The following is a 24,897-nucleotide window of genomic DNA, read 5'->3' as shown; positions in this document are numbered from 1 at the left end:
TGATGGTAGGGGACACTAACTTTGAATCTCAGTCAAATATCACCTTCCCCATTCCCCCCAAAAAAGAATTCCATTCTATTCATTTATAGATCTGTGTTACAGAAAATTGTTCTCAATTATTATAGTAATATTTTGAATTTCATCAATAAAAATTTTGTGGAATATTGTTTCTTCTGGTCTTATATAAATATCAGTGTAATATGTGTTATTTGGCCTCCTGATCTGCACAACCTAAAATATTTATTATTTAGCCTAAAAAGTTTGCAGACCCCTATTCTAGCTGTATGTCATTGGGCAGGTTACTTCTTCCATCTGTTTCCTTGTCTGTAAAATGGGCATAGTGTCTATTTCATAGGGTTATTGTGAAGGCAGAAAATGAGAACGAATGTTAAACTCTTGCCAGGTGTTAATAGCTTCAATAGATGTTAAGTTTTCCTTGGTGAAAAGTCAGTGATCAACTTCTTAAGGGCTGTTAAGGGGAGCCTAGGAGGGATAGCAGCCAGGGTTGGGTGGGGCTCAGAGCTCACCTTGGAGAATTAGCTTCAGGGGTAACATCTCCCAGTGTTGCTATCCAGCCCGAGCTGTGGACCTTGGACCTTGCAAGGGCTGCATCCTGACAGCTCTGCAAATCCCCACAATGTTAATGCCCCTTGGACATAATTTTCCTCATGAAATGCAATGAAGCATAACTAAAAAATGAAATTAACAGCTTCGGGCCCTTAATAAGGCTATAAATACAGTACAAAAATAATTTATAAAGCTATTTCCTGGTGAAGAACTGTCCTTTTCCTAGACCTTTTCACTTTCTCTTTGCTTGCCTTATTAATACAAGCTAGCCACTGGCTTTCTTTGCTAACTCATCTCAAGAAGGAAACAAGGCATTTGTCATTTTGTAACGGTCGCCACTTCGCAGTCAGGCAGGCTGTGGGAAGTGTGGATGCTGAGAGGACAGCTAGGCTCACTCACTGTCCCGGCGACTTCCTCCATCCATAAACTGTTCCTGCAGGAAGATGACACCCGATCTTCCTTCAGGGTCAGTGTAAATATAATACACTGTATTCGTAAATAGGAGATCTGTATAAATAGGAAACCTGTGAATGCCGAGGGTAAGCATTCTGGGGCTGAATCCATGAGCCATTTTATAACTTCTCACCAATGTCCCTGGGCTATATCTTCCTTCTACAGGTGAGTAAACTGAGACTGAGGTTCCTGGAATGAGCTCGCAGGGTGGGCAGGGCAGTGTGTAGCGTCTAGACAGGGCTGGAGACCGGCTCTGCTTACGTGCTTGGAGACAGAGGCTCATCATCCTCACTCCAGCTCAGACATCCACTCATGGCTGCTCCCACCCCCCCACCCCTGCCATGACAGCCAGGATGCTCCCCAGGGCACAGCTCTTGTGGGAAGCAGTTGGTTTGATGAAAACCAAATGGCTCTGGGAAGTGCTCAGGACAGACGTCTCTGGTTCCATTCGACAGCGGTAACCACCACTTGGAGCAGTCTGGGGTTGAAGGGATTTTCCAGGGATGTTTACAAACAAATCGTGGCAGACCCGCTCACTTGGTGCTTTACATGTGCCCGTGCGTGCAACGTGTGCGTGTGTTTGAAGGAGCAAGTCAAAGGGAAAACAGATTGGTTTTCAGTGGCCTGGTAACGTTATGTTTGTTGGCACCAGACAGTGGGAAGAGGTGTATTAATTCTCCAGGGAGGTTTTAGGGAAGATCTAGTTGGGATCTGCAAAGTGGAACTCTAAAGCCGAACGTGTGTCTGTAAATGTGTGTGTGTGTCTTGCTTTGTTGTTCATGGAGCCTGCAGACCGGATGGTCCAGAAGTGGAGGATAAAAACGAAGGTGATTGGGCAGCAATCTGCAAGCAGGGTCTGTTGATAGTTTGCAGATGCCAAGTCTGTATTGCATCACGATAAGGGGTGACCTCAGTGGGAGAAGATGAGCGGAGGGAGGAGGAGAATGAGGAGGTCTCCAGCCGGCGGAATAGAATTCCCATTGCTCAGCTGGAAAAATCAGCATTGCCTACTGCCTGTTCTTCTGTTCCAGGAGGAGCAGGATGCAGCAGCTGTCTTGAGTTTTGGCAGTGCCCCCTCATCACATAGAAATTTGTGGGTGCCAGAGATTTTGGAAGAGGCTCCTGCAGCAAGCTGCATGCTTTTGCCCAATGGGGGAGGATTTGGATTTTTTTTTTTTCATTCTTGGTGCAGATGGTGTAGTTATTTTAAGTAAGTGATGTGCTGCTGCAGTGAAAATGGGCAACTCTTTTTCATTTTTCAGCTTAATGAAAAAAGAGAAAGGAGAAGGAGAAACCTTAGCTAGCCAACTTCGTGCTAATGCTTGTCTTTTTTGGATTCTAAATGTGTCCCAAGACACTGAGATGGGATAAATATTTCAGCCACTAGAAAGTCCTACTGTCGGGCTGAAAAGATTTCTAACCTCTTTTAAAGCAGACAGGGTAGTAATTTATTTGCACAAATCCAGAAACCCCCATGTCCCTTATTTTTAACCATGTATGTTCAGATCCTGCTCACCTTCTAGGGGTTTGAGGCAGGGGTAGATGGAACTTTCCAAGGAAAAGTGTGAGAGATGGGGATAAATCAGTAACTAAACACTTGGTTTTCTTCTGAGAATGATCACAAATATTTGTTGAGAACCCACTGAGCGCTAGGTGCCCAGGATGCAGAGCTACTAAGCAAAGCAATGCCCTTCTGCCTTTGGGAGTGTGAAGTCTGGTGGGGAGATAGTTACAGATTCATTGGTAAGCACAAGTTGGAATGAGGGAAAACAGAGGACACCACCAGAGTGAAAAACAGAGGAGCCAGCTTTAGATTGAATGTCAATGAAGAAATCTGAGGAAGTGATACGAAACTCAGGTCGGAAGGAGGAAGTTATTAGCCAGATGCACTAGCTTGCTAGGGCTGCCATGGCAAGGTGCCACGGAGACTGGGTGACTTAAACAACAGAAATTGATTTTCTCATGATTCTGAGAGCTGGAACTCTGAGATCAAGGTATTGGCAGGGTTGGTTTCTTCTGAGGCCCCCCCCCTTGACTTGCAGACAGCCGTCTTCTCCCGGAGTCTTCATGTGATCTTTCCCCTGTACCAGTCTGTGTCCTAATCTCCTCTTTTTATAAGGACACCAGTCGGATTGGAGTAGGGCCAACTCTAATGACCTCATTTTAACTTCATCACCTCTTAAAAGGCCCTGTCTCCCAATGCAGTCACATTCTGAGGTCCTGGGGGTTAGGACTTGAACATATGAATTTGTGGGGGGGACACAGTTCAGCCCTTAACACCCTAAACACCAGGTGAAAGGTGCACGGAAGAATCGTAGTCAGTGGACAGCATGTGAGGGGCACTGACTGCGGGGAGGACATTGTGTTCTAGGAGGTGGCTGGAATGAGGTTGTAGAGGTAGGCAGGGGCCTGATCACGCCGGACTTCGTAAACCATGGCAGGAGTTTTAGATTTATTATATAGAGTTAAAGGAACCATCAGTAGCATTTGAAATCTCCCTCTGCTATGAGGAACTGGGCTGGGGGGTGGTGAGAAGTGAAAGTTGGAAGGTTGATATAAGCCGGGATGTCTCAGTGGCTCTCCTGACATTTCAGGCTGGGTGCTGCTTTGTTTGAGGGGCTGCCCTGCGCAATGCAGGTGTGGAGCCACACAACCGAAAATGTCTCCAGGCACTGCTGTACGTCCCCTGGGGGGAAAAATTGCCTCCTGTTGAGAACCACTGGTTTAAAGGGGGCAGGAGGTCCTTGTGCCTTGGATTGGATGGTGCCAGTTTAGTGAAACACCTTAGATGGGTTTGAGAAAGATTTCTGAAGACAGAGTCAACAGGATTAACCTCTCTTTGTCTCATGCTTTTTTATTTTATTTTATTTTTTATTGAAGTGTAGTTGATTTACAATGTTAGTTTCAGGTATACAGCAAAACGATTCAGTTACACATATATATTTTTTTCTTTTCAGATTCTTTTCCATTATATGTTATTACAAGAATTGAATATAGTTCCCTGTGCTCTGCCGTAGGTCCTTGTTGTCTATCTATTTTATATATAGTAATCCCAACAACTCACGGACAAAGAAAACAAACTATGGTTACCAAAGGGGAAAGGGCAGGGGAGGGATAAATTAGGAGTTTGGGATTAACAGATGCTTCATGCTTTTAGTTTGGTGATATCATCAGTTCCCTAAAGCACAAGGCTCTGCGCCCCCTGCATGCGTGATGGAGTTGCTCAGATGCACGCAAAGAGTGCCTCTCTGGGCTATCATTCACCCCCTGGGGACTCGTGCTCCTGCCGTAAAGCACTGTGAGCCCGTGGCTGGCAGGACCCCCTGTGACTAACCCACGTGGTTTTTAGTCACCCTTTACTTGTCAAGCCCCGCCAGCCGCTCGACTCGCAGAGCAAGCTCTTTGGAATCTAATCTGGCCAATTTTCTGGCTCCAGAAACCTGTTTATCAGAATAAGATTTCACAGTTTCAGTGACTTTTCCAAGGGGGCTTGCCTTCAAGGAGCTAGCTCTGCAAAAGCAAGTGTAAATGATTTCCGAATAAAATGAAAGCAGTTAATGTTCTGGAGCCACGAAGAGTTCAGTGCTTGCTGGTGGAGCCCAGAGCAGCTGTTAGGAAAGAGGTGAACCGTGTAGGTTTTCGGAGTTGTGTGTGGTGTGTCACGCCAGGATCCAGTACCTGGCTGTTCTTCTAGCCTTCTCTCCTGTGACCCACCCCCTTCCAGCGTCTTGAGCCTCTGCCTAGAGGTGGTGGGCTGGTTTCACGTCCTTTTCAGGGTTGGTGGTGGTTTTCTCAAGTCTGGTCTGATATTGAGGATGGGCTCCGTGGACAGAGTCCTGTGATTAGTGATGTCTGACTTGGAGGTAGAACTGGGGAGACAGGAGGATGATATGTTCGCAGGTCCTATCAGAGCTGTGTGTTTTTTAATTCTGTACCCTTTGTGCTCTGGGCTGAGCCTTCCCGCCCTGGTCCTTGCCGTCTTTCTGTGGGCGTGAAGGTCCCTTAACATTTCATCTCTGTATCTAGCAACACTCACTGCAAATATCACCTCTTTCTTGTGACCTTTCTTTGATGCCTTGAATTTTGACTTTATCTTAAGAACACTGAGGAACCATTCAGTGGCTTTTTAAAGTCAAGAAGTGCCATGATTGATTTACTCCTTAGAGAAAGTTCCCTCTGATCACAGAGGGGGATTGAGGGGGAAGCAGGGATCGCTTGTGGCAGTGGCCCTGGTAAGAGATGGCCATTTGGGCTGCGGTCACGGCTGCGGCAGAGGAGACTAGCCTGCAGGACTGGGTGATTGGCCATCGCAGAGGGTGCCTGAGTGAGGAGGGGACAAGGGAGGTTTTGTAGGAGCCTGGTGTGGGTAGTTGGGGCTGGATGAGGCCCTCATGTAGCTGCTCCTCTGGAACTCTTTGGTGCACCATGCCAGCTCATTTTCGGTAGGGTGTTTGTGTACTTTATGAATTCAGTGCAGTGGGGCTGACGGTCTGCAAGGACTACTCATGGCATCTGGGCTGATGTGGTACTGCTTCCTATGGCTGCGTCCTTTCCGGTTGGCTGCCCACTTGTTCCAGTTGTAAAATATTTTTAGTGTCACCCCTGTAGTACTTAAGCCATACAACAGGATGAGAATTCATTTCTCCTTGGAGAAGTCAGGGAACACTTCAGAGGGAGAGTGACGTGGAAGCTGTAAGCTAACGGGTGTGTAGGGGTTTACCGGGAGACCCGGTGGGTTGAAGGGCATTCCAGGTAGAAATAATGGTGCATGTAAAGGACAGTGGTGTGAAAGAAGCTGTGATGTCAGGGGTCTGGCAAGGCTGGTGGAAGAGGACCATGGACCACGGGCCCTGCTCTTCTCCCACTACCTGCAGGCAGGTCTGGACACCTCTCCTAGGACGTGGTGATTACGTCATTAGTGTACCCTTGTACCTTTCCAGCCCAGAGGAAGGAGCTCTAGCTTCCATCTCTGCATCTTTAGCATCTAATCCAAGTGTCTGGTCGTAAATGTTCAATAAATGCTTATTGAAGACTCAGGAGGGAGCCCTGGAGGGACTGGCCTTTTTTTTCTCATTTTCTCCTAAGACTGTTTGACTTCCTTATGGCTCCTGACCTCCCGGCCGTTTATCATATGGCTCAGATGGATCAGGTTGATCAGATTCGGGCCCCTTGACAGTCTGCACCTGGGTCCACTGGTACATGAATCCAGCACTGCTGCCCCATGGTCTTGGCCTTCCTTGTTTGCTTTCCAGCCTAAGAGCTGGCTCTTTGGGGTGAGGGCCTTGCATTCTGTAACTGTGTTCAGTGGGGTTCAGTCTAAACCTTGGGGCTCAGTGCCAAACCTCCAGGAACTCTTGGCAGGCAGTCCAGGGACCCTGGTACCCTCGTGGGGGTTAGAAGGCGTAAGCTGAAGTTTCAGTCTGGCCTTTTCTCCCCCTGTGACCTCAGGCAGGTCAGTGTTGTGGGCTGGGGCCCCAGTTTCCCAAGGCGAAATTATCTCCCAGTGTTCCTGCTGACTTGGCCCAAGTTCAAGGATTCTGTGATTAGAGGGCCACAGAATCTAAGACCTGGAAGAAACCTGTAGTTCCCACTGTTGGAGACTCTGGGAGTCCCACGCTTACTTCTGTCTTGGAACTTTCATTTTTAGCCACTGTTGATGACCAGAAAAGAAAGTGTGGGTTTTTCCAACCAAGTTTTTTGACAGAGGGAGAAGAAAGGATCATGAGCACCCATTGTGGGCTAAGCACCAGCTCTGGGCTTTCCCTCTGTTTATTTAGTCGTCTCAGAATCTCCAGGGGTGGTTTAGGGCAGATTGTGAGTCTATTTCACAGATGAGGAAACTGAGGTCCAGAGAGGTGAAGTCACCACCGGAAGCCTCATGTACACACCTGTGTTGAACAAGAGCCTGTTCCGTTGTGGGGGCGTCGGGTCCTGGCCACTTTGGCCGCACTGTCTGACCTCCCTGTCCCCTCTCTCCTACAGAGAGCCAGCTGCTCCCTGGGAACAATTTCACCAACGAGTGCAACATTCCAGGCAACTTCATGTGCAGCAATGGCCGGTGCATCCCCGGCTCCTGGCAGTGTGACGGGCTGCCCGACTGCTTCGACAAGAGCGATGAGAAGGAATGCCGTGAGTGGCCCTTTCCTGGGGGCTTCAGGGGTAGGGACGCAGCCCTGGGGCTTCGTGGAGGAGTTCTGGGTCTGGCTCAGCCCTGCACACTCTGCTACAGTCTGAGGGGCCGGGGCCCAGGGCCAGCAGTCCTGCCCTCTCTGCCTGTGGCTCTGTCTCAGAGCAGCATGGCCTGTGCAGAAACGGGGGGACAGAGGACCCTTCCACCAGGTTCTACTCACCCCCACCCTGGGGTCCTCTCACTACCTTCACTTTACACGCCAGAATTCTGAGCCCCCAGAGGTCACGTAGCTTCAGCATCTCCTAACCAGCAAGCAGCCGACTGGAATTTGAACCTGGGGCTGCCTGACTCCAGGGCCCCAGCTGGAAACCACGTACACATGTTCTACTTTGTGCAGTGGTCTTGACGATGAAATAAGCTGGAGCGTCAGGTTAAGTACCCAGCACGGAGTTGGTACCGACTCGGTAGTAATTTGCTTCCCTCCACCTGCTCTCTTCTCTACCAGTCTGGCCAGGGCATCAGCTTTGAATGGGCACCCTCAGGGCCGAGGTTCTTTCTCATCCTCCCCACCCCTCTCCTTCTTCAGCCTCTTTCCTGTTTTGCGCCCCTGAAATCTGCGTGGGATTTGGGTCAATGGTGATCTGCAAGAAAGGAGGCACCTGGGATGTGAGCAGAGGGGCGTCCAGGGTGAGGAATGATCATCCTCCCTGCCCCGAGGAGGCGTATTTCTCTTCCTTGCCAGAGTTCGGTGCTGCAGGGTGAGCTGGGCTGTGGCCGGCGGGCCGGCAGGAAGCACACCCTGGGGGCGCTGGGCACGGGGTTGTCTGGTGCCCGGGGACCACACAACTGGACAATGATTCTTGGCTCTTTCCTGGGCTTTGGGCACCAGGCCACAGGGCCTCTCGGAGCAGAGAACTATGTGTTCTGGCTCTAAATCTTCTGTCTTTCTGGAAGCCAGCTGAGGAAATGAGGAGAGGATGATAATTTGAACTTTTAACATAACTGTTACTGGGATTTGAGGCTCAGTCTGCTGACGCACGGGAAGGAGCACTGGGCTTGGGCCCCACCTCGAGAGCCAGTCCTCTGCTCTCGTGATGTGCTCCCTCTGAGACTGACCCCTCTCTCCTCTGTCCAAGGGGTCCTGTCTCCCTGCTGCCTGCCCCGACTCTGCAGGGAAATTTGGGGATGGGATGGGCTGCGTATGTTACCTTGTGGGAAATACTTCATTTTGTTGGTTGTGGAGGGCTTCTTCTGAATAGCTCGTTCTGCATAATGCATTTTTAATCTCGCAGAATTGGAAAAAAAATATTAGGTGTATTTCAGCTTTCTCTGTTTCTAGCCTGGCTTCGAAATTGCTAGAAACGGAACGTTTGTAATTTGAGTTTCAAATGAGATAGTATGTGTCAACCCTATAATCTGTCCAGTTGAGAGCATTATTAAACCCTCTGAATACGTGAAATGATCATTTTCAGAATATGGTGTGTATTTGAACTCCAGTAAATGCAGATTGTCTTCAGCGGAGCTGGGAAAAGCCAGCACAGGACGAGTTTGTGACGGAATGTGGGACTGGGGGTTGCGAGCTGAGTTTTTATTCCCAGCTTTGTCGCTTGCAGCTGTGTGACAGTAGCATCCTCTGTGACATTCTGTGTCCTCTGCCAGTCCAGTTCCATGATTTCAGAATTCATGCATAAATGGGAAGGGCTGGTGGAAAGAGAAATAAAAAAGAAAAAAGATGGTGTGGGCAGCTGCCTGGCATGGTTTGGTTTGGTTTGGAACAGGCTCATCTTGGCTATTCTCCATTATTTTTTCTCTTCGTTTCCAACCCTTCACCCCCGAGTGTAGTAGAGACTTAAGTGGCATTTATTTAGTCTTTTGATGAAAACATAATTTTAAAAAAACATACATAAACACATGCATTAAAAAACCCTCTCCTCTGTTGCCCTTTTTTTTTTTTTTTTTTTTGGTCTTTAAGTTATAAAGACAGGAGAACACTAGAAAGTTTAGGGAGGGAGGGAAGGGAAAGGGGGAGGGTGTAGCTCAGTGGTAGGGCGCTTTCTTAGCATGCACAAGGTCCTGGGTTCAAGCCCCAGTACCTCCATCAAGAAATAAATAAGAATTTAAAAAAAAAAAAGAGGGAAGCAAAAGAAGTTCTAAAGCAAATTCTTCTTGCATTTCATATTTCTTTCATATCCCGTTCCAGTCTAGGACTTGAGGGTGTGAGCCCTGGAGAAGGACTATGTCCAAATCCCAGCTCTCCCTCCACCGCCCCCCTCCCCCGTCCCCCCAGGAAGTGTGATCTTAGGAAAATTACCAGAATGTTCTAAACCTTAGCCATTGGGAGGATCAAATGAGAATTCCTTAACCTCCTGGTACGTCAATTCCTTCCTCTCCAAAATGAGATAATCAGCCTCTAAGCCGCACTGCTGTGCAGTTTTAATGCGTGTTAAGCACACAGCACAGTGCTTGGCTCTAGCGAGTGACTTATAAACATTCACTGTCATTGGTCAGTCTGCACAAAGTATGGTCGTTGTCCCGGGGACGTGTAATTAGTAACCTGCTTTTTCTACGTCACTTTGGAGGCCTTTTGCCACGTGCCCATGTACGTAGCATATATGTAATTGCGGTTTTGTGAGGTTACCTACGAGTCCATCAGGTAGATGTGCCGTAACTGAATCATTCCTCTGTCGTTGAGTGTTCAGGTTTCTTTTGCTTTTTAACTTCTGCTGATCAAAATGTTTAGGGTCCATTAAGGAACTTATCCATACCCAGAGGGCAGAAATACAGGATGGTTTCAACTAGAGCCAAGACGGGCCGCGCTGAGGTCCTCAGAGTACCATGTGGACCATCTTTTCAAGGGCTCCCCGAGAGTGGCTGATTTAGAATTCGTGCCACCTCCTTCTGTGTCTCACTCAGAAGGTACAGAGCCCTCTCGCTGGTTCTTTGGAACAACTTGGTACTTAGAGGAAGGGGAGTGAGGTGATGGCCTCAAGTGCCCTGTGAAGTAGCTCTGGCATTCAGAAGAGAATACACTCAAAGAAGGGGAAAGTCTTGCCCTTTCCAAAGGGTGAGAGAGGGGCCGGGAAAGGTGCGTCTTCGAGGATGCGAGGCAGAGAGCATCTCTTCTGTATCCAAAGCAGAGGAAAGATTTTCATGAGACAGGAAGCAATGTTTTATTCTAAAGGTAATAAAGTTCCATACTGTCAAAACTGGGGGAACGGGGAGGAGAAAAACAGAATCCCACATAGAGTCTTTAACAGATCCACACTTGGCATCTTAGAAATTTCCATTCAGGCTTTTCTCCGGGGTAATCAGCGTGGGTATACAGCTTTACATTTTGATTTTTTTTTTCACATAGCTTTACAACATTTTAACATTTTCCTATGTTTTTTCCCCATATTTTGATGTCATTTTCAATGTTTAAATAGTGCATTCACTTGGTAGAATATCATTTATTTACTTATTTGGCATTTACGTTAGTTCCAGAAAGTATTATTTTTTTTCTGGTTCATTTAGTAGTTGAAAACAATTTACATATTTTAATTTTAACTTTTTTATATTATCTCAAGAGATTGAATGTTCTCCCATCCCCCTGTTGACTAGTTGTATTTCCCACTTTGTGAAATACCTATTGAAGGACTAGAATAAATTTCCACCTGGGTGGAGTCGTGAAATTTTCCACCTTAAGAGTTTTGAGAGCAGAGGCTTGTTTGGGATAGTCTGAGTGTATTTCTGTTCTTGGTTAGTAGAAGGCTCTAAATGATCGTTTTATCCAAAGGAGTTTGGTGTTTTTTTTTTTTTTTGGTAATAAAAGGAATAAAGATATGTTTTAGGGCCACGTAGCAGTTCCATGAAAGCACGGATTGTGACAAGGGTGATGACACGCCATGACTTGGGCTTCTTTGGGGGCTGTCCTGTCCCAGGCACTGGACATTAGAGAACCCATGGACTGTCACTAGCCTGATGAGGAAGGGACTGCTGTTACCCCCAGAGGGGGAGACTGAGCCGCAGAGAGATGATGCAGAAATTGCCGGCTGTCCCAGAGAGCAAGTCCTCAGAATCTTCCTCCATCAGAGACCAGCAGTAGGATCATTCAGTCCTTCTCTGCAGGGATCTGTGTTATTCTGCTGAATGGGATTGCACTGTATGTCATCACCACTAACCTGCTTTTGTTTTTAAAGAACGTTTAGAAACCTTGATAACATCTTTCCATAGACAGGCACACCTTGGAGATACTGTGGTTTCTGTTTCAGACCACACAGTAAAGGGATTCACACAAGGGTCTGTGTTTCCCAATGCCATGTGAAAGTTACGTTTACACTGTATTGTAGTCTCTGTTCAATAGCATTATGTCTAAAAAATAATGTCCATGGCTTTAATTTAAAAAATACTTTCTTACTTAAAGACGCCAACCATCGTGGGAACCTTCAGTGAGTCGTAATCTTTTTGCTGGTGGACGGTCTTGCCTCCATGTTGAGGTCTGTTGGCTGCTCGGCGTGGTGGTTACTGAAGGCTGGGGTGGCTGTGGCAGTTTCTTAAAATAAGACAATAATGAGGTTTGCTGCATCGAGTGGCTCTTTTGTGAATGGTTTTTCGGTAGCGGCAGTGCTGTTTGGTAGCATTTTCCCCACAGGACTTCTTTTAAAAGTGGAGTCAGTCTTCTCAAGCCCTGTCGCTGCCTTATCAGCTTAGTTTATGTCATATTCTAAATCCTTTGTGTCATTTCAACAGTCTTGACGGCATCTTCACCAGGAGCAGATTCCATCATGAGAAACCACTTTCTCTGCTCATCCATAGGAAGCAACTCCCCATCTGTTCAAGTTTCGTCATGAGGTTGCAGCAATTCAGTCACATCTTCAGGCTCCACTTCTCATTCTAGTTCTCTTGCTACTTCCACCACATCTGCAGGGACTTCCTCCGTGGAAGTGTTGAACTCCTTTAAGTCATCAACTTTGGAATCAACTTCTTCCAAACTTCTGCTAATGTTGATATTTTGACCTCTTTCCATGCATGATGAATGTTGTTAATGACATCTAGAGTGGTGAATCCTTCTAGAAAGTTTTCAGTTGACTTTGCCCAGACCCATCAGAGGAAGCACTATTTGTGGTAGCTATAGCCTTATGAAATGCATTTCGTAAATAATAAGATTTGAAAGTCAGAATTACTCCTTAATCCACGGGCTACAGAATGGATGCTGTATCAGCAGCTTGAAAACAACATGAATCTCGTCCATCTCCATCAGAGCTCTTGGGTGACCACGTGCATTGTCAGTGAGCAGTCATATTTTGAAAGGAATCTTTATTTCTGAGCAGTAGGTCTCAGCAGTGGGTTTAAAATACTCAGTAAACCATGTTGTAAACAGATGTGCTATCATCCAGGCTTTGTGCTTCATTTGTAGAGCACAGGCAGAGTGGATTTAGCATAATTCTTAAGGGCCCGAGGATTTTTAATGCTAAATGAGCGTTGGCTTCAACTTCAAGTCACCAGCTGCATTAGCCCTTAACAAGAGAGTCTTTCTGCCCTTTGAAGCCAGGCACTGACTTCTCCTCTCTAGCTATGAAAGTCCTAGATGGCATCTTCTTCCAATAGAAGGCTGTTTTGTCCACATTAAAATTTGTAGTCACCTTCATGAATTATCTGGATCTTCTGGAGAACTTGCTGCAGCTTCTGCATCAGCACTTGCTGTTTCCTTGCTCTTCCATGCTATGGGGATGACTTCTTTCCCTAAACCTCATGAACCAGCCTCTGCTGGCTTCATACCTCTCTTCTGCAGCTCCCTCAGCTCTCTCAGCCTTCAGAGAATTGAAGAGTGTTAGGGCGTTGCTCTGGATTAGGCTTTGGCTTAAGGAAATGTTGAGGCTGGTTTTGACCTTCCATCCAGACTATTAAGACTTTCTCCTTATCAGCAATAAGGCTGTTTTACTTTCTTATCATTCATGTGTTCATGGGAGCAGCACTTTTAATTTCCTTCCAGAACGTTCCCTGTGCATTCATTCACAACTTGGCCAACTGTTTGGCTCAAGAGGCCTGGCTTTCGGCCTGTCTTGTCTTTCAACTTGTCTTCCTCACTAAGCTTAATCATTTCTAGCTTTTGATTTAAAATGAGAGACATGCATCTCTTCCTTTCACATGAACACTTAGAGGCCATTGTAGGGTTATTATTTGGCCTGATTTCAGTATTGTTGTGTCTCAGGGAATAGGGAGGCCCGAGGAGAGGGAGAGAGATGGGGATGGTTGGTCAGTGGGGCAGTCAAAACATGCACAGCTTTTATCAGTGAAGTTCACTGTCTTTTATGGGTGTGGTAGGTGGCTCCCCATAACAGTTATAATAGCAACATCCAAGATCACTGATCACAGATCATCATGACAGATATAATGATGAAAACATTTGAAATATTATGAGAATTACCAACATGTGACACAGAGACACAAGGTGAGCAAATGCTGTTGGAAAAATGGCTCAATACGGGATTGCCACAGACCTTCAATTTGTAACAAACTCAGTATCTGCAAAGTGCAATAAAATGCAATGGGGTAAAACGAGGTATACCTGTCAATGATCTCTGAAATGGCTCTCAGTCCTGGGAACCTTCTGAAAGAAGACAGTGTCCTTTATTATTGCCCCTTGCTGTGATAATAAAGCAGTGATCCAAATTTCTAGAACACACGTGTGACCAGGGATCAAGAGCCTTAAGGTGCCCTGCCAGCTTTGTGTTGGATTGCAGCTGCCACCTCTCTGTGTTCTAACCAAATGGGGGAGAAACCTTGGAAGGCTGAGATCTGTGTCACAAGGTGGTTCATTTTCTTCTTTGGAAAATTACACTGATTGTTATCTTTGACTAGGCATGTCTAGACTGTTAAAGACTCAGGCCCTTTGTGTGTGTGTGTGTGTGTGTGTGTGTGTGTTGGGAGGGGGGTGGAGATGGGGCTAAATTCAAAGATCTTGTCAGGTGATAAAATTTTAATAAATTTCCAAGTCCAGAGACATAGAAAAGTGGGTACAAAAATGGAATTTGAATTTTATTTGCTTTTAGTGTTCCTAGCCATTTCTTGAGCACGACTTTTAATTGCTCTTATGTGATGGCAGATATCCAAGAGGTCGGGTTGAAAGGGCAAGTTTGGAATAATGATCACCAGGAAATATAAAAGAGGAGGAAAGCCAGGGCAGAAACGCTTCCTTTCCTTTTTATGGTTTTTCCCCTTGGTCTGCCTCTAGGTGGCGCCACATAAGTTTTCTTTTAAACCTGGAGCTCCAGGGCAAGCAGAGAGGGAAAAAAAACCCTGGATTCTGAGTTATTATCCTTACCAAACTTTAGCAGTGATTCAGCTATTTCACTAAGGCCCCTAATGCTTGGCTCACATGCAAAATGCCCCAGGAAATCGGAGGTTCCACCTGATGGGTACAGCTTGCTGCTTCCTCTTTTAGTCTGTCTTTTCGCGGAGTGGGATGATGACAGCTGATGTGCCGGGAGGGCAGCCTGTAGATGGATTGTCGGAGGCAGCTACTGTGGGATGTAGGCCTTCACTCCAGCGGGTAAAAAGCAAAACTGACCCAACACTATTGTTATGGGTTTAATTGTGTTCCCATCCTCCTCCAATTCATATGTTGAAGTCCTAACCCCAGTCCCTCGAGTGGGACCTTACTGGGAGATCAGGCCTTTATAAAGGTAATTGGACTAAATTGAGGGCATTAGAGTGGGCCCTATCCAACATGTCCTGTGGAAAGGGGGAGTCTGGACGCAGATACACACAGAGGGAAGGCGATGGGAAGACAGACAGAAGACGGCCATCGACAAGCCAAGGAGAGGGGTCTGGAGTAGATCAAGCCAACAAGAGGGGCCTGGAATGGATCCTGCCTCACAGCCCCCAGAAGAACCAGTCCTGCTGACCCTTTGCTGTAGGACGTCTGGCCTCCAGAACCAAGAGACCCGTTCTGTTGTGGTACTTGGTTACAGCAGCCCTAGCAAACCAGCCCAGACGCCTACTCCCTCTCGTTCTTAAAAAATTGTTAAGTGGTGATTGACGGCTGTCTCACAGCTGTGCCACAGGATGACATTCTCAGACATCCTGCTTCTATTTTTTTCCTTTAGAGCTTGAGAGTAAGAATCTCACTGTTGTGGGTTGAATTATGTCCCCGCAAAAGGCATGTTGTAGCCCTAACCCCCCCCGCACCTCCGAATGTGACCTTGTTTGGAATGGGGGTGTTGAGGATGTCATTCATTCAGATGAGGTCATCCTGGAGTCGGGTGGGCCCTTAATCCAGTGTGATCCAGTATGACTGGTGTCCCTATAAGAGCACTGTGAAGATATGAGGGACGAAGGCCAGGTGACAACGGAGGCAGAGATGGGAGGGTTGCAGCTGCAAGCAAGGACTGCCGAGAATTGCCAGCTGCCCCCAGAAGCTAAAAAGAGGCAGGGAAAGATCCCCTCACCCCACGTCTCAGGCGGGGTGGGCCCTGCTGACACGTTGAGTGCAGACCTGGGGCCTCCAGAAATGTGAGAGAATACATTTCTGCTGCTTACAGCCCCCGGTTACGGCAGCCCTGGGGATCTCACACACACACTTCCCAGGGACGGCTCAAGTGATCTGGGCTTCCGTGGGCCTGCCCAGCCTGGTAGGTGTGGACCTTCTTTTCTCAACACCCTCCACCGTGGTGCCCAGGCCCCTCTGGGAGCCACGCTGTCTGTTTCTGCTGGGGCCACACTGCCTCGTCACATGATTGAGATGCCCCATTTTTCCTCCAGGTCTTGGATCCGGCACGCTGTTGTTAAATGCTGAATTTCAAAAGCCTTCTGAAGACGCTGAGCTTCAGAAAACAAAACTGGCACTTACAGGCATCTAGAGGACATCACTGTGGTTTAACGCTGTGTCCGTTAAATGCTTCAGAATGAAAACTCAGTCCTTCACAGCACTAGTCGTCCGGAAGGACTCCAAGACCTGTGTGTGTTAATGTTGCCTCTTTTCTAGCTTAAGTCATCTTGTTTGTTCATGTATTTGTTTTTAAACATCTCAAGCAATTCCAGGCGTGGCCCCTACTTCACTTAGTTTCTTTAGCCTCAGACGTAAGACCATAAATCCTGTGGTTAGGAACAGGGGCTTCGGGCTCAGCCTCTATTTATGACCTCTGAGGCTCTAGGTACCAACTTACCTTACTCTACACCAATGTCCCTACTCCAGGGGTGAGAGTTAAAACACTTAGCAGGTGATATGTTCAGGCCATAATCCAGGTTCAAAATAGGGTGAAGGTCAGCTCTGAGGACCACAGGGCATTGCTGTTAGTCTTAAACCATCTAATGTACGTGAGGCTGGGAGCTGGGGGACCTGACCCGGGTGAAGCATTCGGTAAGTGCTGACTGACATCATTCCCTCTTAAGTGCCCGTGATGTTATCCTCAGCCCTGAGTATGCGGTGACGTTCTGGTCCTGCAGTGCTAGATGTGACTGCTCCAGCTCACCAGCTGCTCACATCCCCCAGAACCACACACCCCCCCCTCTTCCAGCTCTCGCTGTGAGAACCAGAGCCATAGAATCCCCTTCCTTTGCTGGGTCAGTGTCTTCTTTTCACTCAACAGAGGCTTGAACACACAGTCATGAGCTCTTAGGAAATTCTCTTTAGCTTAGAGCTCCAGGGAGCTAGCCAGACACCGAAGCCACTGTACAAGGAAAGGAAGCAAATATTTGAGGGCTTGGGGTGAGCTGGGAAGGCTCTTTGGGTCACGGGGAGGAGGGGGTTGAAAGTAGCTCTCCTGCCTTCAGCTGGGAACCTGAGTCTTCCTGGACCCACACTCGGCCCCCACCTGCCGGAGCCATCCCAGCTCTGCCTGAGTCCCGCACAATTAAACCGCTAAGTGGATTTTGATGATGGTATTTTGCAGCATCGCTTGAACAGTCTCCTAAAGTCTCTGTCTTAAAATTCTGTTGGCCTGAAACCAGCACCGCTCCCTGCAGCCTCCAAGGTCTTGGACTTGCGAGTCGCAGCCTTTCGGGTCCTCGACCCCCTCCCAGATGTGCCCTTCGTGCCCTGTGCCGATGGTGAGGAGACTCGCGGTCCAGATGTTGGGATGGCAGTGTCAGTTCCCAGGTAGTCACCTGACAGCTACACAGGGACAGTTTCCGGCTTCTCAGGCTACACTTGACCTTAACATGAATTTGACCTGATGATTGCTTTTCTAAAAGGGGCCCTGGTCGCTGTTTGAAGATGCCAGCAGTTTTACCCTAGGTGGAGAAATGCAAAGTGCTCCAAAACGTTCTGGGTAGGTCAGTTGCCTGGGGCAGCTATCACAAAATGCTATAAACCAATGGCTTAAAACAACGGAAATTTGTTCTGTTGCGGTTCTGGAAGCTGGACATCCAGAATCAAGGTGTCCACAGGGCCGTGCTCTCTCTGAAGGCTCTAGGGGAGGGCCCCTCCTTGTTTCATCACTGGCATTCCTTGGTGTCTTAGACTTGTAGATGCAGCTCCAGTCTCTGCCTCTGTCATCACGTGGTGTTCTCCTTGGGCAAGTGTCTCTGTGTCCAAATTTCCCTCTTCTTAAAGGGTACCCATCGTTGGATTTAGCTCCACCCTCATCCACTGTGACTTCATCGTAACTTGACTGTATGTGCACAGACACTATTTCCAAATAAGGTTCCATTTTCAAGTTTCAGGACACTAATAACCTGCCACGCCAGGTGCATAGTGACAGGACAGAGTGCCTGCTAGCCAGCGTCCACCCCAGGACCAGGCCTTCATGCTCAGCTCCCTGGACATCCCTGTGCTGGCTGGGTTCTCACTGCATCCACGTGGGGGTAATTCGTTCTTACTATTTTGTCCCTCCCCTTATAGCTGATGGTCATGAGGAACAGGACCAGGTGTGTCAGTAGAATAGTAGTTGGAAAAATCTAGGGAGAATGCTCTAGATAAGAAAATATAAATAAATTAATTAAAAAAAATCAGTTATATGTAGTCTTACTTACATGACCTGGCATCTTGATTTGGCTACTTCCGTAATTTTAAAAAAAAGGTACTCTGAACGCTCGTTAGTGTGTATGGCAGCCTGTGAAAGTCCAGTGCCTTGAAAAGCCACAGGGGTGAGGAGGTGCTGTAACCAAACTAATGCCTGTAGCTCACTGACTTCCAGCCCATCTGGGAGGAGGCTGAGCTGTAAGCGTTTTTGTCCTCCAAGGGGCCATGAAAAAACATGACTTCGTTGCCAGTGTTTCTAAACCGGGAACTTGCACATGAAAATTGGGATGATTAGGATTTTTTGGAATTGGATTTAGCCTTAGGATGCTCCGCACTCAGAGAACCTTGTCTCCACTCTGCGTCTCTCCTGTTTTTCACCCTCTTGCTCATTTGACGGCCTCCAGTGTTTCTTTAGTTCTAAGGTGCACGATCTTTTCACATTGTCAGGTCTCTGAAAGTGAGATGCCTCTTGTAATCAATGGGGTGAGAAAACACGGTCACTAGTTTAATTGGCAGAGTCTTTTTCTTTCTTAGTTATACGTAAACTAGAGGCATACCTTGCGACTTGTGGTGTCTTAGAGTCAATGAAATTGAGAGTATTTTCTTGGATTGTTAGCATATGGCGTTTCAACCCCACATGCTGACATTTCGAGACAGGTAACTACCACATGAGTCCATTTTCCTTGGGGCGCTTGCCCTGCGTGAGGATAGAAGGCAGGTCAGAGTGGGAGGTGCCTGACTCTGGGGCCACGTGGCCTGAATTGAATCCTGGCTCTGTCACATGTAAGCTGTGGGCCCTGGGGCAGGGTACTTAGCCTCAGTTTCCTTAAATCCCATGGAATTTTTATGAGGATTAAATAAGCTGAAACCTGGAAAACCCTTCAAACTGCTGCTGGCACATAGTAAGTGCTCAGTGACCGTTAGCTGTACTCTTATTGGCAGTGTGGAGTCACATTTCTGGTTCAGATCCCAGCTTGCTGCTGGCTAGTCACTTCCCTTCGGAGCCTCGGTTTCTTCATCTGCAAAATGGGAGCAGGTTTGGAAAGGGGACTTGAGAGTCAGGTGTGCTGATGTCTGGCACATAGCGGGCACTTAATCCGCTTTTCTATCTTCTCCCTTCCCGAGCAGTGCGTTATTCCCTGAAAGGAGGCGTCTCCAGGGTTGCCAGAGAATTTTTGATCCTGGCTCCCTCCAGCTTTTGCAGTCATCAAATATGGGCTAGAAAATGCTCCCTAGATTCTAACAGCTTCTCAAAACTAAGGAGGGTGGACCATTCTATTTCAGAAATACCGTGAATGTTCAGATCAGCAGCACATTAGTCAAATGAGCAGTCCCCTTCCCCAGACCGTTTTCAGAAGACAGAACCCAGGGACCCTGTGTTGCCCTGTTTTGAGGGGTGCCGTGCTATGCGGCAGCCTAGGTTGAGGGAGCCCATGCCAACTCCATTGTTCTCAAGCCCTCATCATCTCTCTTGGAAGGGAGAAGAATCAGACTCTCTACCAGAGGTCCTGGTGCCCCCTCCCTTGGAGCTGGGACAGGAGACCCCAGACTCTGGTTTGCAGGAGACATTGAGCCAAGTCTTATCTCCCCCTAAGCCTCTTCTGGTTTCCTGGGTCCCTCCCAGGTGATAATGGCAACTGCTGTTTGGAACCTGCTGCTGTCTTGGAAACTACCAATTTAAATACCAATAAAAACACCAGCTGAGAAGTTAGTGGCATGGTCATCCTCAAGTCATCTTTTAAATCAACTAACTCTTTTGGACAAATACTGGCCTCACTCCGTCTGGCCAGTCCTCCCTGCCACTTCCAGACAACTTTGTTATTACCAGCTCTGCATGCTGCCTTTTCCCCTCCTGCAGGGGGAGAATCTTAATGAAGCGCTCGGCACTGGGAGGGTTCATGTTCTTGGGTCCCTGGAACGCGTGCAGCCAGGTTGCCTGGACCCTGTCATTCAGGCAGTGCTCTCGTTGCCAGGACTTGGCTGGAACTGCAAGATGTAGTCAGTGGTAACACGCTCCATAATTGCTAATAAAATTTAAATGGCTGCAAAATCACAGAACATCAAAAAAAAAATTCTTTTTCCCCTGGCACATCCAGACAAATCTTGCTGACCCAAGTGAGGCCGTGAGGCTGCAAGGCTGCATGCAGTCTTTTTATTTATGTATTTATTTATTTTTATGCAGACTTGCACTTTCGTCTGTGATGTAGCTAGTTTGCAATATCCTAATGGCTTTTTTTTTTTTAAATCAGAGACAGATGAGAAAGTAATAATTAAAAGAAGAGGATGCGATGCATTCATATCATTCAAACACGTGACCAGAAAGTTTCGTTTGCTAGTAACACTTGAAGGCTAACTTCTGGACTGTTTAGATGGGGGTAGAGAATCTTTGAGGTCAGAAGGTGACTGTATACCCCTCTTAAAAAAGGATTTCAGAAACTTCTAGCTTTTCACAGGGTTACTACCGTGTCCTTTGTTAAGATCCCTGCGAGAAGAATCCCATAAAATGTAGGGAATGCCTTAGGGCTGAAAAGGCTGTCAAGGCTGTCGGGTTTTCTAGATTCAATAGTTGGAAGACAAGGGACTGACATGGGTTACACGCAGGTGCTCCGTGTCCTACAGCCCGGAAAAGCTTCAGGTTAACTCCACATCAGAAGACCTCTGTGACTCCTTTGGAAAGGCGTAGTTTGCGTGTCCCTGGGTTGTTTATTTCTGTCCTCAGCGCCCTTCATTTTGGGGAGGTGTGGGTGTGGAGACAGGTGATCAGTGTCTCTGATTCGCGATGCAATTTAAATATGTGGGGGCACAAGACCATCTTGGTTCCTGCTGTCTCTTGTCCAGGGCAAGGGTTGTTCATTTGCTTCTCCAGTTCCTTTGGGATCTAATGGTAAAGGCCGTGATCTTCACTGACTTCCTGAGTGAAGAGCGAGCGCCTTGGGGAGGTGTGGGGCCCTGCTGGAGGAACAGGAGATTCTAGCGAGGAGGCTTTCGTGGCGCACTGAGGCCATCGTGTACCCCAAAGAGCAGTCTGGGCAGCCCTCTTGCTCGATGATTTTATGTATATTTTTTTCTTGGCCGTTTGGAACCTCTGGCTGATGAGCGGGGAGCCTGCCTGGGGCTGCGCGTGCTCCCGCGTCTGCTCCAGCCCATCACCGTGGCTCTGCTGCACATCTTTATGCCTTTCTCTGTTGAGCTCCTGGGCACAGCCTGCTCCTGGATGCTCAGCCAGGTAGTCCCACTGCTCTCAGTGGCCGGGCAGCAGCCAGGCAGCCAGGTGGGAAGCCGAGTGAGGCCCTGTCGGATGGCAGGGAGCTGGTGGTCCTGATGCAGAACATGACACATCTCCGCTGCTCACTGTCTGGCATTAAAAGCCAAGCGGGGTTGTACCCAGCTCCTTGGGACTGAGGACACCAGCCAGTCTGATGCTGGAAAGGGGTGAGAGAGAGAGGTCAGCTGCTGCCCACAGTCAAGGTGTGTTTCCAGGGTGCAGCAGTAGTGACAGTGTGGGTGCTCAGTGCACCCTGCCCCATCCCTGCCACCACTCAGGACCCCCTCTGAGCTTCCCCTGAGGTGGGAATGGAGGTGAGGTACCGCTTTTCTCTGTTACCCCGTTTAGCCTTTTCTTCTCGGTGTGCTGGGATGTTAGTCCTAGTGGTTACTTGAGGAAGAACCCGTATGGCCGCCCTGACTTTGGGGATAGGACCAGAGAAGCCATTAGGACCCAGGCGCTGCCACTGTGTTATTCAGGTCTGTTGTGATGCAGATGCCAAGACAGGGTGAAGCGTCCAAGAAATTTCTTGCGTGTGGGGGGCAGGGGAAGTCAGGGAGAGTGGAGATGGGCGTTGGGCATTTGTGGAAGGAGAAAAGGAAGGAAGCCTCATGCAATGAGGGCCACGAACAGTTCAGCCAGGTCCCCAGATGTCCTGGAGCCGAAGGTACCTGTCGGAGGAGTCCCAGTCCTCGCGGGGATGTGCGGGTCTCAGCATGCCTGCCATGCCCGGCCAGTGGGGGAGAGCGGCCTGCGGGAGGTGTGGCTTTGGCTCAGTTGTGGCAGCAGGTCCAGCTGGGCAGAACCTGGGACCGTCAGTTGTGCTCCCTGCACCCAGAGAGCTGGTGGTGCATTTTCCTGACCCCTAGAGCCGCTGATGAGCTCTGACTGTGTATTTGTTAATACACTGAACAAACATCTATGGAGCACCTACTGTGCACTTGGCACTTGCTGATATGGGAGCAGATGGTGAACAAGGAAATCCCTGTCCTAGGAGAGGCCCGAGTCAGCAGAGGCGATGAAGCAGGGAATAGGGTGTGACCCACGCTGGGAGCGTGCCATGGGATCCCACAGGAGGGACCTCTGTGTCACCGGGGGCATCCAGAGAATGTTCTAGGAGAAGCCACTGTCTTAAGCTGAGACTGGAAGATTCAGGATGAGTGAACCTAGCAAGAGGTGGAGAAACTTGCATGGAAAGGGAAAGCCTAACAGGTCAGAGAGAAGGCGGCGGGTGTTCAGGTCTGCCGGTTGTCATTCCGGTGGCTGTTGGGGAGGAGGAGCGATTCTCAGGGGTGTCTAGAGCAGTCTGTGGTGGGGGGCAATCGTGTGGGGCTTGTGAACCAAGGGAAGGACGTCAGCTGTGTGTCTAGGGGTCAAGAGACTGATGAATGGGTCACATCAAGCTCTACCACTTCCCAGCTGTGCGACCCTGGGCCAGTTACTTAACCTCTCTGTGCTTCAGTTGCCACATCTGTAAAATGGGATAGAGGTAGTTCTGTTTCCTGGGGTCACGAAGATTGAATGGCTGTCTGTGAGGCTCTTAGAACAGTACCTGTCACGTGGTGAGCATTCAGCAAATGTCAGGTGTCGCTCTTGTCATCACTCCATGTGTTCAGAACTGTCCTCAGTGCCTGTCAGCTGTCATCGGTCGCCAGGCTTATCAAAACAACACAACTAATACATTTTCTGAATGAATGATGGAGCGCTTGTGGTGTTATCTCCACGGCTCAGCAGGAAGTTGCTCTGAGTAATATTGCCAAAAACAAAAATGAAAAATGAAGAAAGAAGCCTCAACGACGAAGTTTTCCTTGAGTTCTCCCTTGAGCAGCAACGGAGGGAGGCTGTCAGCTGTTCCCCACCGGGGCTGCTGGGCTCTTAGGCACAGTCCTTAGTCAGCGTTTCCTACAGCATGCTTGGTCGGTCGCCCGACTCGTGGTCAGTGTAGATGTGGGGACAACTCAGAACCCGCTGAAACAGAATGCCAGTGAAGCCCAAGAACCTGCACCTCAACAAGCAGCCCAGGGGAGTCTTGGGCCCGGGACGTTTTGAGACGTTTTTGTCCTGTGATGTAACTAACAGTCTCATGAGGGAGGAAGTTACTTAGGACGAATCCTGCTCTGTCAGCCTCTTTCCCTATCAGGGGAGAGGGGATACCCGACAGAGCACCCCTCCTGAGCAGCCCAGGCAGGTAAGGCCAGCTAGTGTGCTGGCCTCCAAAGCAAAGCGTTTTGAATAGAGAGGGCGAAGTAACTTGCCGGCGACGTGCTCAGGGTTAGTGCTTTGTTTTGCTTTTGAGGTGCTTTCACGTATATTGTCTCCTAAAGAAAGCAGATGGATCGCTGGTGCCATCCCTGCACTGCCCATGAAAGAAAATGACTTTATCTGAGCCCGAAATGCAAGTCCCACCCAGAGGTGCGCGGCCTTTGGAAATCTCAACAAGGAACGCCGACAAGATTAAATTCCCATTAACAGTGGGTGTCTCTGGGAGGTGGGATAATGGATAGCTGCCCTTTTCTCACTCACCGTAATTTTTGCACAGAATGTGGTGTGCTTCCCAGTGCCCAAGCCTGGCACGAGCCTGCCTGGGTTTGTCCTGGTTCCTCTGCATACTGGGCAAGTTGTCGAATCTCTCTGTCCCTCAGCTTACGCATCTGTAAAATGGGGAATAATCAAATGGTACCGACCTCATAGAATTTATATGTATTTATTATACCTGTTAGGTGTTTAGACAGTGCCTGACACTTACTAAGCTCTTGAGAAAAATTAGCCATTATTATTACTACTGTCATATCTCTACATCCCTGCAACAAGTAGTTTTGGGGTGATTTTAAAAAAGTGTATAAAGAGGAAGGCTGCCCAGATCATAGAAGCTCACACGTGAAGGTCTAAAAAATCTGCCCTGAAGACCAATAGGGGTTCAAGAGGATCCAGCCCTGTGGTTTGGGGTCTGATTTTTTCATCTCTGCAGTGAGGGGTGAGAGTCCCGTCAGTGTATCAGCCTGTGCTTCTTGGGGTGCCAAGGGCTAGTGCCCCCGGGGGAGAGGGGGAGCAGCAGAGCAAAGGGGCTTTTGGATGGGGACCCTTCTCTCTCTGAGAGCAAAGTTGCTACACGTCTCTCTCCTTTTTTAAAACCTCTTGGGCTTTGCATAAGAGTTCATTTTCACAGAGGGTCTGCTATGGACCGAAAGAGTCAAATCCCACTGAATCAGATCCCGAAGAAGTCCCTTTTCCCTGCTTTAGGCTCGCCTTGACATCTGTGATTCCAAAGGCAGTACTGTAATTGTCCTTTTCCTGAACAAAGCTCACTTCCAACTATCATAGCATGGGCGTTCTCAGAAATTTATTTCTTTTAATGAGCCCAGATCTGCTTTCTGGAACTCTTTAACGGTAGCAGCGGGGCGCCTGAGGTGTTAATGAGTTCCCTGTTTTTAGAACCGCTCAGGCTTAGGGTGATTTGAAGTTCCGGCATCACCGATTGTTTGCTGTCTGGCCGGATGGGTCTCTCTGCCTGCAGAGCAGGGGACATGACGACATGGGCAG

General features: G+C 48.3%; 1 protein-coding gene across 3 annotated transcripts in view; it reads left to right on the top strand.

Moving 5' to 3' along the window:
- The window catches only part of LDLRAD3 (low density lipoprotein receptor class A domain containing 3), a 224,824-nt gene that overhangs the window by 62,176 nt on the left and 137,751 nt on the right, over positions 1-24,897 (top strand). For 2 of the 3 annotated variants that reach the window (XM_064492446.1, XM_064492445.1), the window contains exon 2: positions 7,003-7,149. In XM_064492446.1, the coding sequence (XP_064348516.1) occupies positions 7,003-7,149 (147 nt within the window). Of the gene's footprint in view, positions 1-7,002; positions 7,150-24,897 lie in introns of those variants that run through there. The other variant, XM_064492447.1, reaches the window with a different exon arrangement.

This window comes from Camelus dromedarius, chromosome 12 (assembly GCF_036321535.1).
Source record: "Camelus dromedarius isolate mCamDro1 chromosome 12, mCamDro1.pat, whole genome shotgun sequence".
Lineage (NCBI taxonomy): Eukaryota > Metazoa > Chordata > Mammalia > Artiodactyla > Camelidae > Camelus > Camelus dromedarius.
The sequence above is the reverse complement of the archived record's forward strand: the minus strand, read 5'-3'. Positions and strand labels throughout refer to the sequence as shown.